This window comes from Camelus bactrianus, chromosome 11, assembly GCF_048773025.1.
Source record: "Camelus bactrianus isolate YW-2024 breed Bactrian camel chromosome 11, ASM4877302v1, whole genome shotgun sequence".
Classification (NCBI taxonomy): domain Eukaryota; kingdom Metazoa; phylum Chordata; class Mammalia; order Artiodactyla; family Camelidae; genus Camelus; species Camelus bactrianus.
Window position 1 is genome coordinate 13,582,436 of NC_133549.1, and position 21,776 is coordinate 13,604,211.

Here is a 21,776-nt window from a genome sequence, read left to right on the forward strand (position 1 = left end):
ACACGGCGGTGACAGAAGGTGACGGCGCCACACGCAGTACCTGGCGACGACGCGGACGCCAGCTGGTGGCGGCACGGCGCCTCCTGAGAGGACAGCAGCACGCGGCCGACGTACAGGGCTTGGGTCTGCAGTGCAGCCGTCACTTTGCAGCTCAGCGGGTCTGCAAGGCTGGAGCCGTAGGTCCATAAAACAGAAAGGAACCTGAAGAACTGGGAAATGTCTTCCAGATGCACCTACATTAAAACAAAAAAGAGACAGTGAAGTTTAATTCTTACTCAAATTAAGTTGGTTCCAAATCCTCTTTCACTACTGTGTTAGCCACAGGAAACACGCCATTCATTGCAACGCTTTCCTTTGCTGAGTCACTCAGTTCCTCCACACTTGGCGTGTGAACTGGGAAGGACACAACACAAGGCAGAGACTGGCATCCAGTGGACTCACTAGGACTCTGCACCCGAACACACCGGACAACAGCAGGAAAAGCGAGGTCACTACGCAGAAAAAGCGAGACAGGAGTGGCGTGGGGGAAGCCCCACTAAGAAAGTCCTCGAGGGACAGCACGAGCGACGTCAGGGTAAATGCCGCAGAGGGCAGGTAGGACCAGGACAGAGAACCGACCCCAGTCCTGGCCGACGGAGGGCGCGGCGCTGCGACCAAAGCTCTTAGCCGAGTGACTCCACATGTCCTAAACTGCTTCTCTGAGCATCAGTTTCCTGCCGGTGAGGGCAGGAGTCAACCCAACGGACGGGCCCGCTGTGACTAGCAAACGGCTGACCAGGCCCGACCGGCGTCAGGACTCAGCGCCGCTTCACAGGGCCTGCGTTTATCTTCACGCTCTCCACTGCTGAGAGTACTTTCACTGTCATTAAGAACTTCCCAGCTAAACTGATCCATGACACCTTCTTAAAGGGAAGAGCACGCCTGAAGAAGACGCGCCAGTACCTTTACAAAAAGCTTCATCAGGACGCGGAAGTGCGCGGCGTCGGCAGCACCGAGCACCACCTCGAAGAGCCCGAGCAGCAGGCGCAGGTAGCCTCGGCCGTCCTCCTGCAGCCGCTCGGGGTTCCACCAGGCGCCGCCTACGGGACGGGGAGGAAAGGAGACGCGGTGCGTGAGCCGCGGGGACACACGGCCGGGAGCCTTGCACTCAAGACAAGACAGCCGTGAAGTCAGCAGTCGGTTCTCAGAACACCACCATCGAGGACCCCCAGCTCGCCTACCTTCAGGAAATGACTTAGGACGCTTGAGCGCGTGAATAAAATTTTTCAGTGAAAACACGAGTAAAACTGCGTCCTCCACGGCCATGCTCTGAGCAGCTCTAAGCTGTTCCACGTAATGTGCCCACAGCTCCAGGGGTATCCCTCTGTCCCTCATCAGCTCCGGATGCCACTCCGAGGGGATCTCCTGAAATGTTAAAAGGAGCAAAACCAGTGCACGTTTAACGGGGCCCTGAACATGGTTATACAGACAGACCAGCGGATGTACCACTGGGTCACAGGCAAAATTGTGTCCACACGTGCACTGAGGTGGGGAGAGGATTAACAGTTTTAATCAGATTCTTAACGAGGTCTAATCATCACTATTCTCGAGAAAAGACACAAACAAGTTAACTGTGGCTTGATTTTACCTATGTTTTCTTAAAACACCACCCCTGAAGACAAACCTTATTCATATAAATTATGCTGATCAAGTAAAAGGTGGAAATAAATAGGCATGTTTCTAAACAGAAAGATAAAGGGTGGGGTTTCCAGGAGATCGTTAACAGGACTGTTCTCACTGTACACTCGCATTGCTAATCTGAAGAGGGCCCAGGGTGAGAGCCCCAACCCTGCAGATGATTCCAAACAAGAAGCAAGACGTTCAGGTGTTTAGAAATCGTACTACAAACGCCAGGAGGTAGCATGGGAAACGGGGCAGGAAAATGACAGACCAACTCCGTAAAGGTGAGTGCAGAGCAGTGACCTGGAAGTAAAACGATCCAAAGCCAGACCCCTAAGACAGTCTCTGGTGAGGGGTTTCCTGGCTCGTGTGCTGCAACAGCCGGGAAGATGCTCGAGCCTCTCAGGAAGCCTGTCGTACGTAAAGCGACCCGCTGTCCGCGCACACAAACAACCCCCAACGTGTCCGCACTGCAATGCCGAGACCAAAGACAGCCCGGCTCACACTGTCACAGAGATACAGAGAAGCTCAGAGGGGCCCATCTGGGCTACTTTTTAAATATGAAGAGTCACATCAATTTAGCTGACAACGGCTATGACCAGAACTTACAAAATCCTGAGGGCACATGTGAATGTGAACAAGATGTGATCAGTTTAGCAGCCCCCATACCAAGGACCCCTCTGAATTCTGGAGGGCGTACAAAAACAAAACACTACTATATGGCAGATACTAGAAGAAACCATCGACAACCTCAAGGTGTGGTATCAGATAAAAGTATCAACACACGACACACGTGCCTTGGCAGTACTGTCAGAGACAACAGCAGGCTGGCGAAGCCCAAGTCTGTGTGATACTAAAGTAACACAAAAGATCTATCCTCGTAAACAAAAGAATGGAACAGTACTTTGTTCAGTACAAACACATCCAGCGAGCGCCTCACCCCAGAGGCAGCTGAGTACAGCTCGGATCATCACCCAGTGAGGATGGTTCGGGGAGAGTCAGCCATCAGACACAGAACACCGCAACCCTGAAAGTCCGCGGTTCAGCGACACTTTCTGCAAAAGGGAGAGAGCACTAACTCCCTGTCTGCTGCCGCCCAAGCTGCCTCACCCCTCACCCCTAGGATCCTAAGACGCAGCACCTCGGCCTCCGATTTTCAGTTCTGCTGCGACCCACAGGCCAGGCTGTCACTCTGCTCCACGCTCAGCCTCCCAGACTCTGCAGCTCCTTACCACTGTAGTAATGACACCTTCCAGCTGCTTTATTTTTTTCTGTAACAAACTGAAGACTCTTGTCGCAAATGGAAAGTGAGTTTCTTTTAAGGATGAACAGCAAGAAACAAGCACAGCCAGGACCACGTGGAAGGTCACTTTCTGCTTCGGGCTACAGGGCTCCTTTTCTCCAATGCTTATTAAATCCTCCACCTCGGGAAATAAACATACTCCGTTATTGGTAGCTCTCGGTTTGCACATAAACAATTTTCTCTACTTCTGCTTCTCTAGGTATCCTGTATCTCATGTTTAGAGTGAGATGATAAATATAAAGTCTTAAAAAAGTAGTAAGCCTTGATTTCTGAGTAATTATAAAAATAAATAATTTCAGAAATTAACAGTGAACATCACTGTACTTGCCAACTAGATGTTTTTACATCTAATACCTCTGAAAGGTTTATTTAGTAAAGGGAAAGAAAATTTCACCTCTTTTAGATTGTTATTTTAACAAACAAATGTGACTTTACCATTTTAAACGAGGAAAAAACGGTTAAAAAGTACATGATATTGGAGTCCTTCTCCAATATACAACCACAATGAAATAAATGATACAAAATGTTACGAATTTTAGATGATCTGCAAAATATACTAAATAACATTATATATTTTTAAAACAAAACAACATACTCAAGAATGGAAAAGTTATTTAAAAAAAGGCTTTAGTAAAGCAGACACTGAGAATCCAGGGAGACGGGGAGAAGGAAGTCCAGGGGGTGGCGTGGACTTGGCTGCACACCCACCATCTTTAACATGGAAGAGGGGTCCCCTGACTTTATGTTGTCAGCCAGCAACTCAATCATCTTCTGATTTGCTGCACCAATTAGTTCTCCTGGCTTTGTGCTTTTAATCACATTTTCAAGAGCTGTTTAAAAAAAAAAAAAAAAGACTTGAACACCAGAGGGCACTTACGTCACCAACACTCACCTAAAGATCACACAGAGCAAGGAATTCAGGCAAAAGGTTTACAATTTTCCTACGAAGGTCTGCTGTCTGTTTTTCCTTTCATCCAGTTCAGTGGGCCAGCTTCCTTTTCACTATGTCCTTTTCATCTTAGCAAAAATTTTAAACAGTCTTGCTAGCATGTAACAGTTACAGCCAAGTTTTACCTGCACTTATCTTTTTTTTTTTTGGGCACCTGTTCACCTTTTCTAAAAAACAACTGCATTTCTTACCTTCTCTCCAGCCCCTTAATACAGGGTGCAAAGAGCAAATTCCTGACTTCGACAAATAGACCGCCATTTTCACCTCAGGGGACTCCGCATCGTCACTGGCGATGACCATAAACGGCAGCAGATGCACCACCACCTGATCTGACAGCTGACCATTCCCTCTCAGGACCTCTTCTCTAGTCAGTATGCCTGCTGCTATCTCGAGTACCTTGTACCTAAAAGATACGGAAGCACAATTCAGTTGAGAGACACATTAGAGACTTGAGTTCAGCAAAGAATCATCCTGGTCTCTTTACCAAACCCATTACTCACAAATACCAAGACATCACTTAAAATCCATGCTAAGGGGAAAGGATATAGCTCAGTGATAGAGCGTGTGCTTGGCATGCATGAGGTCCTGGGTTCAGTCCCCAGTATCTCCATTAAACCAACCAACCTAATCCACCCCCTCCTCCGCCCAAATCCATGCATAAAGGAATTATTTGGGACAATAATCTTTTTTTTTTAATTGGAGTACAGTCAGTTACGACGTGTCAATTTCTGGTGTACAGCACAATGTCCTAGTCATACATAGCATATATTTGTTTTCACATTATTTTCCATTAAAGGTTATCACAAGATATTGAACATAGTTCCCTGTGCTATACAGAACTTTTTTTAAAAATCTATTTTTATATATAGTGGCTAACATTTGCAAATCTCAAACTCCAAAATTTAATCCCTTCCCACCCCCTTTCCCCAGTAACCATAAGACTGTTTACTACATCTGCAAGTCTGGGACAGTAATCTTAAATGAACTCTGTCAAATCTTTTTTTTAAAGAAATCATTAGGTTAACTACAACGTTAAACATACTATTACACTATATGTCTCAAGTCCACTAGAAATCAGAGATTCACTTACAAGTCAAAAAATACTATCCGAGCACACACTGTGCGCTAAGAACTAAACAGGCTACAAAAACCTACGACACGCCCTCAGCTTCCGAGGAGCTCAGTCGTTTTTCCATGCAAAAGCCCTGGTGTCAAAATGAAATGACAGAAGCTCAGCAAATACTACAGGGGGAACCATGTACCTCTAAGCTCATTTTGTATTTGTTTAATATATTCCTATTTGTTGTTAATTATAAAGTAACATACTACACTCATAAAAAATCAAACACACAGAACTATGCAAAGTACAAAACTAAAGCTCCTTACCACCCTACTTCCCAGATCTCAGCAACACGTCACACATTATACTTCTCTTTCCGCTGCATTAAGGAAAGTCTCAAACACAGAGAACAGTGCGTGAACCCAAGCAAACCCAAATACAAGTGAGCTTGATACAAGAATCTCACCCATGTATCGTGTAAGTGAATACGTACCATCCCCTATTTTTTGAAAGTTCTGCCCTTCGAAAAAGATTCAGAAGATTTGAAACTGTCACTTCTGAACTGAAGTGTTGTTTGAAAACCTAGAGGAAAAAAAAAACCATAAATAATTTTTACTTGCTTCAAATACATACGGTGCTTGTTAAACAAAACTTAAGAAGTTATGAATTATGAAGAATGTATCTCCCAAGAACCCTAGTATCATCTAAGTTTGAGAGTGACTTCTCAAAAGTGGCGTTCATGGGCCAATTTTCCACGACCCCCAGGAATTCACTCTTAATAAAAATTCAGTGTACTTTTCCTTCTTGAAAGAATTTCCAAATGCATAAAACTGTGCAGTCCAATTACTCCCATGAGCTCTCCCCAACCAGGCTTAAGTCTGTGCTCTCAGGAGAACAAACTTCCCACAGGAGAATAATTTCCCCATACGTTCCTGCCAAGAGCAGAGCATCATGTGAGAAAGGGTAAGAAAACACAGACAAAACGTGCATTTCAAAACGAGGTCACTCACCTCAAAAGCGTTCACAGCTGACAAGACAACATCTATACTCTCATCGCCTAATCGGGTTAAAACAGCTTCTTTTATGAAAGACTCGTCAATACTCTCCTGAGCAACAGAAAAAAAAATGTTTAGTTGTCCCTGAAACCTCTCGAGACGTGACCCTAGAGAGGAAGCGGGAACACCCCAGAACACCCATCAAGGGGCACAGGCTCGCGGCCCCGGGTGCAAAGGCAGAGCTAAGCACACCTGAGTGAACCAGGCAATCTCAGAAGGTCCCTGTAGATGAGAAGTTGGTACAAACTCTCCCCAGTTTCCACTGAAGATATAGTAAGATATAATGGAAATGCCAAATGTAGCTTCCGCACTGAAGAGTTCATCGTGCTGAAACAAGAGCCTAGGTACTGGGAGCGCACTGACTAAAGAACCAGACTGCCCAGGTCTCAACCCCGGCTCCACCACCGCCTGGCCGTGTGACCTTGAGCAAGCTGCTTACCCTTTCCAGGCCTCCCCGTTCTCATCTACGAAACAAGGCTACTGAGAGCGCCTACGTCAAAGGGCCGTTACAGGATTAAATAATACAAGTCCGTGCCTTAAATAGAGTAAGCACTGCTAAAAGCTAGCTACGAACTTTCAAGATTTTTACAAGGACAGGGACATGCACTGAGAAGCCAGTCTGCCAAAAAAAAAAAAAAAAATCCTATTTTTAAGTAACAAAAGACAATAAAGCATACGATCGTGCACCATAACAGGAAAATAAGACTAACCAAACCGAATCTCTCTCTATCCACAGATGGGGAGAGAGAAAAAAAAGTAACCCTACAAAAAAAAATGTGCATCAGAAGGTTGGGAGACAAGAAGTAAAACCCCTAGAATTTGCAAAACTGAAGTCAAAGCTTCATGTATCAAATGCCAGAATTCCCCCAAAAGCCAACAAAAACAGCCCAGTCTGGGTTCTAGAAGAGAAGAGAGCCTACGTCCTGCCACTGACGCAGAAGGGGAAGGAAGTCGAAGCACGCAAAGACAGACGCCGACTGCAGCCACAGCACGTAGCCTGTGAAGCTGAATGTCTGCATTGCGCTTCGTTGAAAAACTAACACATCCGGAGGTCAGGGGAGGCCAGGATCAAAAAAAGGAAGGCTGAGAAGGGCTTCCAGACTCAGAGATTCCAGGACAACCTTTTAATTCTAGACACTAAAATCTCCCTATTAAAACAAAGAGCAGTATTCACTGAGTTTAATTATCAAACAAATCAATAAGACAAACTTATCAACCACTTTTAAAATTAAGTATAACCTAAAAATACAAAAGAACAAAAAAAATCTTTTTTACATTACAAGTCAAATATTAAAGACAGTAAAATTCAAACTGAGATGAATTTAACGTGGTAATTATAAGTAGCTGAAATTAAATCCTACACATAACATGCATGTGGTTTTAACTGCCAGGACACAAGTCTGGGGTTCGGTGCGTGCACACCTCTGTGTGCTGTGAGGAAACTAAGCTCTGCTACCGTGTTTCTCTGGCCCAGAAATTTGCCAAATTTGCAAAAGGCAGTACATGAGGTGATCTTAGAAACTACACAGATGAACAGTCCTATTTTAATTTTATTAAGAACAGTAAAATGTATATACAACTAGAACTTCAAACTCATGATACGAAGGGCTATGTAAAGTAGATGAATTAGATGAGCTACAAGGATACAATGTGCAGCACAGGAAATACAGTCAGTGTTTTAGAACCACCTTGCATGGAGTATAATCTACAAAAATGCCGAATTACTAAGCTGTACACTTGAAACTAACAAGTCGACCACCACTGAATTTTAAAAAGCCTATGTAAAAAACGAGTCCATGTGAAGGACGCTGAAGAAAAGCTTCAAGGAAGCAGCGTCAGTGGTGAGCGAACGCGGCAAAAAGTCTGCTTGAATGGCTGACGTTCGGAAAACACCGCTCTATGTGAATCACTGCGGAGCCTCTGTAAAACACCATGTTGGTACAAAGGCTTTGTCTACAAATTAAGCTATAGCTTCTGTACTTACTACTTGGAGCCACCAAAATTTTAAACTGTGACCAGCAGGGACTGAAATCATAAACAGGGCTCCAAAAGCGATCGCTCTGATGTCCCCAAACAGGCTCACGTTAAATTTAAGACCATCAAATTCAAGTGTCAAAACTAGAAAATTCCGGTAACACGTGAACCTCTGTGAATTAATCTATGAATTCTAGCCTGAAAAACTCACCTACAGCTAAACTAACCACCCGTGACGGGGAAACACAGAACAGCTGCCACCCGGGCACACACAGGTCACAGCGCTGGCTCCTGGCGTGCACAGCCCTGACTCTCCGTCCCGTGCACTCTCAGCCGCTTTATTGGGCTTATCTCTGTCATTAACACTGACTCTCGGTGGTAACTTCAGCTTCTTATTCTAGAATTACACTGTTCATCGTAAGGATAAGGACGTCAGAAAAGAACGCGGACACCAACCTGTGACGTTTCCATGATGTTTCTCAGATGATTAACGGCCAGAAGTCTCACAGGAGCAAGCGGATGATTCAGACTGAGCATCAAGGAGGTATCAGAATCTGCTAAAAACTAGAGGATTCATCACAATTACCAAATGATTTCGCCATTAAATCTGAGCAACGTGCTATCAAAAAGGAAAACCAGAGGAGAGGAAACCACCCCAAGCTGCCCAACATGTTCAGTAACAACTGTCTGATTTCAGAGACCAAAAAGCAAAGCAAACCAAAGGTAAAAAGTTAAGCAAAATCTCTGCCTCCAGAACACAGTGTGAATTACAATGTTGTGATTTCGTGTATATTTGTGCCTTTAGGTTGAAAGCAGTGAAGTAATTCTGTATTCTTTATGTACATCTGATTCCAAGGTGAAAAACACCAAAGACAAATCTCTATATTAGCACCTAAATGAAAATATAAATTAAAAAAATGGATCGCTGACTGCAGTCTACAAGAGGCAGGCAGGTCGGGCGTGAGTCAAGGCCAGGCCAACAGCCCTGGGCCAGATCAAGCAGCAGCTGAGCTGAGCGCCACGCCACTAAGCCAAGGAAACCACCCCACCGAGTGGCCTCCTGGCCCCGAGCAGGTGCTGGCCTCAGCAGACAGGCGTTGGGGGGAGTGGAGGTGGAGGTCCCGCTGCCCCGAGGAATCACAGCTGATTATGGAAGGCTCTCACAAGAGTAACGCTTCAGAAACAGCACCTCAATCTGACTCAACAGTTCAGGGACCCCCTATTCCTTGTATTGCTCAACAACTTCATCAGCAAGTGACGAGTCTCAGGACTCATCCAACACACGGGCTCCGCACAGAAAGCCCACGGGATCCTAGCACGGCGCCCATCTGCAGAGATCTTTTCAAAGATCTAGCTTCTAAAGATATCTGGGGCAGGAAAGGAGAAGGAGAAAACCCTGGAGTTTCTGTAGTCACTTCCAGTCTGATCAGACTAGCACCGGACGGCACACTGCCACTGCCCCTAGTGGAGCCTTATAGCTGGCCAGCCCAGGCAGACAGGGTCCAGGGGCTTCACATGCCTACCACGACAAACTCAGAGGGTCCCCAGCAAGGCACAACGCTCCAGCAGACACAAGCCTCTGCTGGGCGGTAATACTTGTGCGCAGCAACCAGGCAGCTGCACAAACCACGCCGGGAGCTACGCAGACACACCTTCAGCCACTTGCTACCACAAACTGCGGTGATGACATCTCCTGCGCCCTTACATCTCAGACAACTCCGACCGAGGGCCCCCAAGGAAAGGAGAAATAAGACTGATGAAAAACACAGAAGCTGCTCAAGAACGCCACAGAGAGAAGAAAGAGTGTGTGAAATGCCTGGAAAACCGAGCTGCAGTCCTGGAAAATCAAAGTAAAACTCTAACAGAAAAGTTAAAAACTCTGAAGGATCTTTATTCTAATAAAAGTGCTTGATTCTTAAAGAAAATACTTCTGCAGACTTGCCTAAAAAGTAGATGGGTTTCTTTTCTTTTTGATGGAGCTTTATAAATTAAAAGGTCAAAAATGAAGCTTTTTATTTAGGCTTTTGCAACTCAAAAATATCTTAGGCAAGAGATCTGGTGACAGAGGATAAAGCAGAAAATGACCTCAAGGAAGTTACTGGCACAACTGGAAGCTCTGTAAAAATTAAACCTACTCAAGAAGAAATGAACATTCACCAGCTCCCACCAATAGATTCTAAACTACAAGCAGAAAAGCTGACACATAACTAAATATATAAATTATGTGCTCTGATTATGTACACTTGTTCTACTGTCGGATCTTAAATGGGTGTTTAAAAGCTTGTTTTTTGGACTTGAGAGGGTTCTGAGATGGGGTTAATCATGTTTGAGGCCTTGTCCTAAAAGGCATCTAAGGTGCATGAATGGAGTGTGGTGACTGTAACAGTTTTTATCAGAATGCAGAGAATTGTTTAAAAGTCTGATGCTTTTAGTTTGTTTTTTTGGTTACTCTGGGAATGGTGATTTTCTACAAATATTTAATAAATTGTTTTTTGATTCTCTACTCCAACTGCAGTTGAATATACACTACTTATTTTGTTGTGCTTTACCAGAATGGAATGCTTACAGGCCCTTAAGATATTAGAGGATTTAAAAATCTTTCTGAAGATGCAGACCAAGGTTTTTCAAGAAGATTTTATAATCAATTTAATGCAAGGTTTATCAGATTCTAAAACAGTAGCATTATTAAGGCAATTTTATGTTAGAGACTGTTTTGTAATGTACCAAATGGTACATATGTAAGAAAAGTGACTGTCAATATATTTTTATAGCTAATCTTTATAAATTCTGAAGTTGTTTTTAATTATTATTTTAAATGTTTATATAGGTTGTTAGTTTAGAAAAAGTATTTCACACCTCAAAGCATCATTTTTGTATTATGAGAAGTTTACAGATTGGCTGGTATTTCAACTGTAAGTTTTGTATGCAGTTTACCCAGAGTTCAAAACCGCTGGTCAGCACACCCGGGTTTAAACCTCTGAGTCCCAGTTTGTACATACTCTGAGACCGTCCCGCCAACTCCTGTGCGCTTCTTAGACAACACGTGCTGCACTGTTGGCTATGACATCGAGGACATTTGATAAAGTTTTTAAAAACTGATCACTGAAGAGAGAATGCAATTCATCTGAATGATACAACAGTGACACTCAGATTAGTGACAACTTAGGTTATTTATGTATTTCGACTAAGAAGGAAGTCCATCAACCTACAATTTGGGAATGAAATACCAATAAAGATCAAAGTCTAATTACAGATGAGAAAAGCCAAAATAATTATACTTTTCTTCATAATATTTATTTTCCAGGCTAATTATAAGAACTACTTAACCGTCTAACTTTTAGTATAAAGACTTAGGGTGAATTACCAGAAAATCCCTGAAGTTCTAACATAACACTTTTCCTAAGTATGACATGCATAGTTATTTAAAAAATTAATTGTACCCTTCTCCAGTTATCTAATTCCTGCCTCAGAGTCTTACTTCAGGTAACTAGGCAAACCTGTATAAAACCTTCTCTCTCCATGAAACTTTCCAAAGAGAGGACTGAGGTTGCAAACTTCCTTCCTGGGCTCTTCACGCGACCACATCCGTGTGGCACCCGTAAGTGTCATAAACCCCCAAGACAAAGCTACCTGGTACTTTCCTCCGCTTGTAGAAAGGGAGATAAACTGGTGGAAAAGCTCCTGCTTCTTCACGTCTGTGACCTCCTTTAGGTGTTCCTCTAACACAGCATCTAATGTTCTGGGGTACCTGGGATGAAATCAAAGGGTTAGTTTGTTATTCCTAATAAAGGTATTAACCACACACGCTGTATGTGCATAAAGGAGAAATAAAACTTTTCAAACTACTGAGACTGAAGCAAATTTGGACAAATGGAGTATGCAAACTGATCCTGATCAATTATCACCACTGCTTCAACACCAGAAGGTCTCTCTGTAAAAAATCATACGCTCATAGTCCCCACACCACCCCTATTTCCTCTCGCATTTCCGGCACAGTGAGACCCTGAAACTGTCCCTCCTGAAAGGAAGCAAAGAGCAGGCTTCGTGCAGTCCAGTCCCTGTATTAAGCTGCGACCTGAGAACCACCTCTTCACAAACAAGAAGCCACACACGCAACCCACCTGCTTTCTAGAAGTCTGATAAGTGGAAGAAACTGTTCGTTAAGCAGAGAGACTTTATCAGGATGGATTTCTTCCTGTGAGCTGTACGAAATATACTCTTCAAAAAGGAGGCTGCAAAACAAAGCAAATGCCAGCAGACACGAGAGTTACTACTTACTGAACACTTACTATGTTCTAAGGACTCTGGAAAACATCACCTCTGTCAGACCTCCACGCGGCAGAGAGCAGACCTAGTTCACAGATACACAAAGCCGGGGCTAAGAAGCCTGACGGAGCCCGAGGTCGAAGGGAACGGCACCAAGAGCCAACGCCGGGCGCGCCCGGCTCCGCCCCAGGAAGTACAGCTGGGTCTGCAGCCCCAGGCGGACCCGAGCCCAAGCTCTCCACAGTCCTTCACCTACTTGGCTCGTGTAACCCACACGCCACCCGTGGGAGCCAGGGCACGAATGACACACACCAGCAGACAGGTGCCTGCCCCATGACACACCCCGGCAAAGCCAGACCCACGCAGCCTGACCTTCAGAACCACCCCCTCGTAGCCCGGGGGTGACAGAGGGCAGGCAGACCGACGTGAGACTGCACTGCCTACCTTCCTGCCCCCGTGTCAAGCAAGCAAGAAAACGGAGACGGTGCTGGCTTTACTTCACGCCAACACTCAATTACTACTACCCGCTGTGATGTGCTGTCTCAGGTATTTTGGTCCATTTATCAACAGGAAATTTTAAACAATCACAAATTACATGTAGAATAACCCAAATGTAGCTTCACTACTAACTTTCCATGATCACGTACAGGCACAAAAGACAGACGAGAGACATTACTTCTTTTTCTTCTGCCACAATTATTGGGCTAAGCACTTAGGATTAAACGAAATGACACGGACAAATTACATTACAAAGGGATACTGGAAATCTGTTAGCCAACCCTGAAAACTACACTTAGCCCCAGAAATACAAATCATAAACGTCAAAGCAGCAGCGTACCTGGCCAACAAGTGGTCCAAGCCGCTCTTCAGCGGTACACTGGAGAGCACGGCTTCCAAGAGTCGCCTGCAGGTTTGCCCATCCAGCTCTTCAGCTTCTTCTCCTTAGCACATAACAAGTTAAAATCAACTGGGTGAATTTTTGCATGCCTATGTTATTAGGTGTTATTACGTCATTAACCGCAGAAATAGCTTTAAAAACATACATACTGACCTCCAGCTTTTTACCTGTTTTCAAAAATGCAATTCACCCACTTAGTCATTTACATTTTTCACACCAATTCTGTATACAGTTCTCTCATTTATCCTTTATCTGAAACTCTCTATATTCTAAAAAAACAAATACTATCACGCCTCTCTCATTAATGAAACAGAAATTCAAAATATACAGTCTTCCCCAGGTCACACTGCAAGTGGTGAAGCTGGGACCTGATTCTACGTCTCAGCAAACCCCCTGTGAAAACAGGCCACACCTCCACCTCCCTACCTCCTCGCTGAGCCCAGAGCTGTCACCTCCTGGCCCAGATTTACGACTGAATGAATGTAAGCCCTGGCTGCACCACTCATCACCAACAGAACAAGAGAGATACACTTTCATTTGCATCAGCCATGTTTCTGAAACTCACATTTAAACTGAGGTGTGGTTACGCACACCTCATTTCCCAACAGACTAACGTAACTGTAGAGATGATGTGTGTCTTTCTTAGCCCAGCAGTAACAGGACCAAGAACTTCTTATCTTTCTGTATTTATTGAAGGATAAAAAACATAATGCAAATAATCACTCTAATTAACTTTTTGGCTTTTTATGCATGAGATTTTCTTGGTCTTAAATTCTCAATGACTAAAGAGATAAAAACTTTTTGGTAACTGGATATTCACTGTAATATAGCTCATTAAGTATCTGTATGAGAAGGTAAAATTTTACTCAGAAACATATTTTAATTGTTTTAAAAAGAATTCCAGTCTTATTCGAGACTGAAAACACACATTTAAAAAAAATACTAAGCATATCACTGACTTAACAAGGATCTCCCTTTGACCAACCTGCTCTCCACCCCAAATGTTTCTTACACGAGAAAAATAGTTAAATCACACAAAAACAACTGGAAAGCAGAAGCTCTAAGTATCTTAAAGATACTAACAAAGATGTGGTTCCTATTTTAAGAGAATCACATGAGAGCAAGTCTCTGGACAAGAAAAGTACACCCACACACCTGTGATGTGATGAATGATGGAAGTGACCAGGTGGGGAAGCATGTAGCGCAGGAGAGGGCCGACGTCGTGCGTCTCCGAGATCCTCTGGAGCAGCGTGACGAGGTCAGGAACGCTGCACAAGTGCGTAAATGGCCTGTGAAGCGGCAGCAACATAAGGTGTTGGCTTTACACGTGAGACAACAAATGGCAATTTTTAAAAATAGCATAAAACGTCCTACGAAAAAATCACTAAAAATAACTTCATCTTCCTCTAATTACTATCACTTCTCAATTCAGCTGTACGTACTTTTTCCCAAGGCTCTCTGGCTTCTGTCTCTGCAGGACCACTATCAAGCAACCCAGTCCATCCCTGACCAAAGAGGGAATTTTGGTCAAAGTTCTGATGATCTGTGAAGCCAGTGAGTTGACGAAGGTGTCTTCCATGGTCACTTTCACAGAAATCTGACATATTATCATGTACGTCGCAGCTCTGTAATCTGGTAAAGATGATTTCAATCCCTAAATATTTTTTAAAATGCAAGGAAAAATGATAAACTATGTTATTTTATTCTACTTTAAATGTTATTTTATTTTAACAAACTGGAAGTGTCATAAATTAGAGATTAACACAGCCTAACAGACACTGAGAGTCAACACCCCTCGGAAATGAAAAATCAAGGTGCTGCCCCCTTCTGAACAGACATGGAAACCAGACAAGAGTCCTGGGTAACAGAAGGGTGACAGAAGGTCTCCCGAGTCCAACACCCACCACACACCCTAGCGGGAGCCAGGGAGTCCTCCTCTCCATGCGAACACCGCCTGCGTACGGGAGACTCGAACCAGAAACGAACCAGCGTCTGACTAGAGACGGTAATTCGGGGACACTGGTGGGAAGTTAAAGCAGTGCCTCCGAGGAGAACCTGGGAAGCTGAGCGGGGATGAGGCACTTGGGGAGAACCACGGAGCAGTAGGAGTCAACGCAAAAAGAACGATGAGAGAGCCTCTGCCCTGAAGAGATTCTCTCCTCCTCCTCTCTCCGGTGATGTAAAATGACTGCTAAGAAAATGAGTCTGGGAGGAGCTGGCAGGGCCAAATGCTTATTCTTAAGGGGCCCTAATTAAGATCCCACTCTTAAGTTTTTAAGACAAGTTATATTTTTACCTAAAAATTAAATCTCATCAGCCACCTGAAATAAACTGTCAAGGTAAAAACATTTATGTCGAAGTGAAATTTTCAAAAGCAGGAAAATCCCTTCAGGTACAAAATAATCTACTTTACACATAAGCCGGGCCAACCTTTTGAATGTATGGAAACAGCTTGGCAACTATGTTGTCTGATATGTCCTCGGCGGCCACCAGAGCTGACACCAGGGTAGAAGCATAGAAAGTTAAGAGCACCCTCAGCTGAGCTGAGCCCCCAGGGTGCGTGGCAAAAACCTGGAACACAAAGCACAAAACGCACTGAAGAGGGAAAGGCCGACCAGATGAAAGCACACACTCGTTTACAGCTCTCCTCACCTACTGCAGGCTGACAGCTGCGTTCTGACCACACGCAACATTAAATACACAAATTTAATGGTTCAATTAGATATGACAAGAATGAACCACCTTCCTGATGTTCTTAGGCTGTCTCCTTGTTTAAACAGTCAGTGGAAACACAATTTGGCAAGGAGAATAATTTTTGTAGAAAAACAGCTTTGGTCATGGAAGACTGATTAAACTGTTCATGATCCAAGACAGCAGATCACTCAACAAAAAGGACGTGTGCAAGGTACCACCGATATTAGAAAAGACCTTTGTATGTTTTTTCATTCAGACAAAGCAACCTTCTAATGGAATTATACATTCGTGAAAGAATACACTACTCACCTTCACAGATTTTGTCACCAGACTACAAATGAAATCCATGAACCCAAGATCCCTGTAGCAGTGGGTGGCCAAAGTTCCCTTAGCTAAGGGCACTCCAGATTGCTATGAGACAAAAAGAACCGACGATTACTCAGCACATTCATCAAGTCAGCATTATTTTTCAAGTACTGGCCAAAGTAGCAGCTTCACACTGCAGGTCATAAATACAAAAGAGTCCCCCCTTATAACTGGTGGCAGAGATGAGATTAACACATAAAACTGTGCAAACTTTAGAAATTCAGACAAGAAGGACCCACAGCGAGTGTGGAGGTTCCCAGGGGAAAGTGCTTGTGTGCTGCATTAGCTGTGTATTTAGATGTATCTGGGTTCTCTAGACTCTTAGTAACTCCACTGGTTAGACATGGTGTTTGAGCCAACGTGCCATGGCTCTGTCACTGCTTTACAGCATTACTAACAGAACCAGACGAGGAACCTGGCCAATTTATACCACTATTCCCACTGCCCAGCAGTGTGCATGGCAGGTGTCAGTACACGATACATTCTGAATCGGCCAGGGAAAGGCTAATCTAAGGTGAACTTTAACAGGTAGGTGGGGTTTGGAAACCTGAAACTACTGTGACTAGAACGGCAGGGTCTGTGTGTAGACTTGGGAAAAAATTAATTTGCGTGTTGTGAGCAGAGGGAACGCTGAGTAGTTTGATAAGAAGCTTTATCATGGGCTGGCTTCTCTTCCTCAACCTTCTTCGGTTCAAGTGCTTTACATCCAAACTCTTAAACTCTTCATCTAAATAAACTTCCATTCCTCTCTTTCTTCTCATTCCGATCATGGAACTCACTGCCATCACCCATAAAGGTAACTCCTTCACAGTCCCAGTCCGCTAGCCTGAACTCCATGCTCAACGTTCAGTACAATTCCTGCCCACAAGGTACACCTGCTTTCCTCTACCACGGCTGCAAACAAAGTGATACTGGCGAGTCTGCTGTCTTACAGAAAATCACGCTATCCCATCCCAGCCAGGCCCTTCCTATAAGGCAACCATCCTGTTCCTCACCTGTAAATTAATTCCTAGCATTTTCTTTACAACTTTATTAATTTCCTGAAGTCCTTCAAGTTGTCCTCATCCTTTTAATTTCTGTAAGTATTTTATGCTTTTCTTCACCTCCAACTTTTTTTTAAGCTTTTCAGTTCCAAAATGTAAAATGCCAGACAGCATGGTAAAGACAAGCTTTAGAATCAGATCTGGATTTTCACTCTAGAGTTACATGAACTTTGGCAAGTAACTTATTAATTCTGAGCCTGTCTTCATTTGTAAAAATGGTTTTGTGAGAATCCAAGATAATACAATATAAACTGCCTAGCCTGGTATCAGGTACTAAATAAAAGCCAGCTATCATTCTAAACAGTTTCACCTGGAAGTCAGAAAATAAAAGTGATGGAGGTAATACTTGACCACTCTCAGGAGTATGAACGATTTTACTTTCTCCAAATTATACTCATAATTAAGATTTGTAATGACTACAGATACATGTCATTCAACAACCATACCTTAACTGGCAACAACCAGAACCATTTGTGCTTTGAGTTAGTGATCTTTAGAAGCTGTATAACCCGCACAAATATTCTTGTCTCGTGGTATGGCAGGACGCAACCAATGAGGCTGTCTTGATTGTAAAGGTGGATATGGAACCTGGGGGAAAAAGAAAAAATTCGAACTGACACAAAAGTCCCAACCATTTATTTCCTTACACGCCCAAAACAACCACATAACTTAAACAACAGACATCCCAGCACTCTTCAACAGGCTTCTGCCAATTCTTATGCAGCAGTGTGTTTAAATATTCAGTATCAAAACTGACACCCATTCACTTCCTCTCAACTTCTTAAAAAAACTCTTATTACATCAACATAACTGTGGGATCACAGCAGTCAAATGGACAGAGAAGTAACGGGTCAGCGGGGCAGCAACGTCGGCTTCTCCCCCTGCCCTAGAGTCCACCTGCCACGGCGGAACTTCCTCAGTTTATCTAACTGCTACAACCCAAAACCTTAAAACTGAGTGAAACAGAAAATCATATTACTTTCTTTGAATACAGCCACATGTAATTTGTGAACTTCACAAAACTTTGTAAGGGTCCCTCCTCTCTAATAACACAGATTTGTTGATTCTGTCAGATCCATCAAATTCCTTCTAGCTTTTAGGATCTAGTGCAAATGCCTCCTTTCTCAAGATGCTTTTAATTCTCCCAGCTGAGCGATCTCTCATGTCTGCCTGAACTCTCCTAGCCTCTCACCTGTGCCTTTAGTGTGGTTCTATATACAGCTTTGGTGCCAGCCCAGATGTCACTTTCTCCATCAAGCTCTCTCCCCTCAACTACTTCAGGCAGCGCTAGGTGCCCAAAACTTTGTATACACCTTCACCGTGGCATTTATTTCAAAACAGTGAGAAAGGGCAGCCTATTCATCCTCGTATTGAACTTAAAATGTCTGCTAAACAAGCTTCATGAGTGAATAAACACAAAACCCAATGTAAAAAGTACTCCTTACACATTCATGATCTATTTGGGGGAGACCAGATGCTAGAAGATGGGGGGCGATATTAGATGTTTTTCGTCTGGTGAGTCTAATACTCGGATGATCAGACGACCCAAGTTAAATGTCTGTTTTCTCAATGACTCGCTTGCTTCCCATACCCCCAGGCCTCCAATTAATGAAGTGAAACCTTCCTACTTTTAAAATATACGTAAGGGAGAAAAGACAAAAACGTGTAAACTGCGATATACCGATGTGATTCAAATAAACGAGAAAATAAACTGAGTAAACTTCACTGAGACAGTTTCCAAGGTGGATGAAAGATCACATCCTTGGAAACAATCTTGTATCTCAGCTTACTAGTCGTGTGACTCAGGCAACTTAACCCCTTCACACCTCTGTCTTCTCAACTGTAAAACGGGGATGGGAGAAGCATCTCTCCACAAGCATGCTGTGAGCACTGAAATAATACACACAAAGGCCTGGTGTATAGACGTTCAACACGCGTTAGCTGTTGCTGTTTTTCAGTAAAGGTATTTTAGAGAACACCATCAGCCTCTTCCCAAATCACTGCTGTCGTTCTTTCGTCAAGGAAGACGTTTAATACTACCCTCTGCCCCAAATACGCAGCAGCCATTTGTAACGGCAAAGTGACGTGAGCTCCTGAGGACTGAGGTTAGACTATTTACTCAGAGCCTTCAGCAGCCCTGTTTTCACCATCAAAATAAATGAGTTCAGTATGAAAAGAGCTAATCTCACTCAACAGAAATGACATTAGCCTCTTACTATACCTAATTCTTCAACTTTAAATTGATAAATGTTCTCATTACTTAAAAAAAAAAAAGATGAATGTTGTGACCCCATAATTATTTCCATAATTCCATTTGCTACCTGTGAATCAACCACTCCAGACACTTCTGTGCTGGCTTCAGCAGGAAGTAAGGCGACAAGTGAATAAGAAATAATTTAATGTTTTCGTCCAGCTGTTTGTTCACTGCTTTGGTCTGAACGCTGCGCTCCAAGGTTTTTGCTAGCTGACTGAACAGTGGTGCCTCAAACTGCTCAAAGGAAGGATCAATTCCAAGCAGCTCTTCCAGGCCAGTGCATCCTAGGAAAAGGCCAGCAGATTACTCACAATTCTTTGCAAGCAAACTCATCTATCTCACCCCTCTCTTACAGCTTTACTTACCCCTAAAAATCCCTGAATTTTTTTAGCATATATAATTGGTAACACAGCCCCAAACACAGTTTTCTAGTTTCCAGCATAGAAAATAAATCTCATCTCACCAACTAGGAGAATGGAAAGTACTTCCTAGCAGAAGGCCTTCCCCCTACCCTCCCCCCAATACAACACAATTTCAATACATAACTAGGCCAGCCCTGGGAAGACTCCTCCCCTACCCCGCCAGCCCTACCTCCCCAGCCCTCTTCGGCTGCTTTTCCTCTCCGTTTAGGTGACTTCCCTAACCTTGTTTCTTCGTCTGTGAAATTCAGATACTGCTATCTACATACATTTCAAGCTTGTAGCACGTCCTTGATTATCATTCTTTGTCTTAACAAGGTAAGTCAAATCAGAGAATTAGAAACCCCTGAGGAGGGCAGTCAGAGAAGAAAAAGAACATACGGCAACATCCAGGAAACGCACGCTTCGCAGTTTTCCTAGGTTCAAGGGTAGCTCACCAATGGCAAAGGCGGTGTCCCTGTCGATGGTGGCCGCTTCCTTGGGGTCGAACAACAAAGAGGCAACTTCATCCCGAGACAAGAGGCTGGGATCACTCTGGGGGAGGGCGAGCCGTTGCAGCTGCTGGGCTAAGGACGTCATCCTCCAGGCCGGCGGATTTCTAAAAACACGGGCGAAGAAACGCAGCCACCGTGAGAAGCCGCTACAGGACGAGAAGCCGGTCTGACCGCAAGCGGCAAAGGCCTCCGGTCGGAGCAAGTGCCCCAGCGCTCAGCGCGGCCGCGCACACGCCGCCGGCGGCCCCGCAGGAGCCTACGCGCCAGCGCCGACTCCGCGGAGACTCGAGAGCCCGCGGACACCCTACCCTCCCGCGTATGCCGCCCGACCCACGGCTCCTGCTCACCCGGAGCTCGACTTCGGGCAGGACTCAGACGCCAGCGACTTTCCACAGCGGATCCCACATGCTACCAACTAGCCCAACTCTCGCCCGGAAGTCTAGTGCACGCCTCAGGCGAGCTTCCGGTTTGAGGCACTACGGCAAGGGAAGAGGTACAAGCTTACCGGAAACGCGAAACGACGACTCCGCCTCCCGGAGGCGAAGCCCCGCCCCTGCGCAGAGCCGGGCCTCAGGTCCGGGGTCGGGGTTCCTTCTCCGCTGGTACTGACCGTCTGTTCCCGGCTCGTGGCTGGAATTTGCTTCTTTTTCTTCTTCTTCTTCTTTTTTTTTTTTTGCTGTTGGGTTGTTTTTGCTTTCGGGGTTTTCCGGTGGGGTTTTTTGCCTTTGTTATTTTTCTTTTTCCTTTTTTTTTTTTTTTTTTTTTTTGGAGGTTTTAAGGATCTGTAGCCAAAGTCACTCATTCAACATGCACTTAGCCAGCTTTTATTGGGTACGGACGGCATCGCGGTGGTTCAAACCGGGAGCCGTGAAGTCTCATCACAGCCCGGGCTCGTGCACCCGCGCCAGCGCCTTTGGGCTGTGTGAGCTCCAGCGAGTTCTCGGCTCTCTGAGTTTGTTACCCCCACCCCCACCCCCACCCCCCTTAAAAAATGGAGCAGGTTGAGAATTTGCTGGAATGAGCTGCTGGTTGCAGTGCCAGCCGCGCTGGAAATGCTGGGTACCACCATCCTGGGGCTTGGGACCACCCTGTCGCTCCACTTTTAATTCCTGGAGGCTACGCACTGCATTAAAAAAAACAAACAAAAACAACAAAAACAAAAACCCTAATCCCGGTGAGACACAATCTTCAGAATGAATCATACACTTCAGTTTAGCGATTCGATGAGTTTTAACCAAAGAGAAAGTAGGTATCATGTCCCCATCCAAGACAGAGTTTCCATTGTCCCCAAAAGTTCCCTGTCGCCCCTTGGCTGCGCTGCCCACCCCACTCCCGGCCCCAG

General features: G+C 44.5%; 1 protein-coding gene and 1 pseudogene across 3 annotated transcripts in view; one reads left to right on the forward strand and one right to left on the reverse strand.

The window, feature by feature from the left end:
* Positions 1-20,926, reverse strand: part of HEATR1 (HEAT repeat containing 1) — a 45,765-nt gene extending 24,839 nt beyond the window's left edge. For all 3 annotated transcript variants that reach the window (XR_012509970.1, XM_074373265.1, XM_074373264.1), the window contains exons 1-20: positions 20,782-20,926; positions 20,378-20,538; positions 19,589-19,805; positions 17,714-17,855; positions 16,168-16,269; positions 15,595-15,735; positions 14,607-14,818; positions 14,320-14,453; positions 13,105-13,207; positions 12,122-12,232; positions 11,631-11,748; positions 8,457-8,564; positions 5,982-6,077; positions 5,465-5,553; positions 4,103-4,314; positions 3,671-3,792; positions 2,892-3,083; positions 1,221-1,404; positions 943-1,079; positions 41-233 (exon numbers count right to left, since the gene is read on the reverse strand). Coding sequence is in view for 2 of the 3 variants with exons in the window: in XM_074373265.1 (XP_074229366.1) it covers positions 41-233; positions 943-1,079; positions 1,221-1,404; positions 2,892-3,083; positions 3,671-3,792; positions 4,103-4,314; positions 5,465-5,553; positions 5,982-6,077; positions 8,457-8,564; positions 11,631-11,748; positions 12,122-12,232; positions 13,105-13,207; positions 14,320-14,453; positions 14,607-14,818; positions 15,595-15,735; positions 16,168-16,269; positions 17,714-17,855; positions 19,589-19,805; positions 20,378-20,519 (2,755 nt within the window). In the remaining variant the exon portion in view is untranslated. The remainder of the gene's footprint in view (positions 1-40; positions 234-942; positions 1,080-1,220; positions 1,405-2,891; positions 3,084-3,670; positions 3,793-4,102; positions 4,315-5,464; positions 5,554-5,981; positions 6,078-8,456; positions 8,565-11,630; positions 11,749-12,121; positions 12,233-13,104; positions 13,208-14,319; positions 14,454-14,606; positions 14,819-15,594; positions 15,736-16,167; positions 16,270-17,713; positions 17,856-19,588; positions 19,806-20,377; positions 20,539-20,781) is intronic.
* On the forward strand, positions 8,917-10,157 carry LOC123619025 (cyclic AMP-dependent transcription factor ATF-1 pseudogene; annotated as a pseudogene).
* Positions 20,927-21,776: the final 850 nt, after the last annotated feature.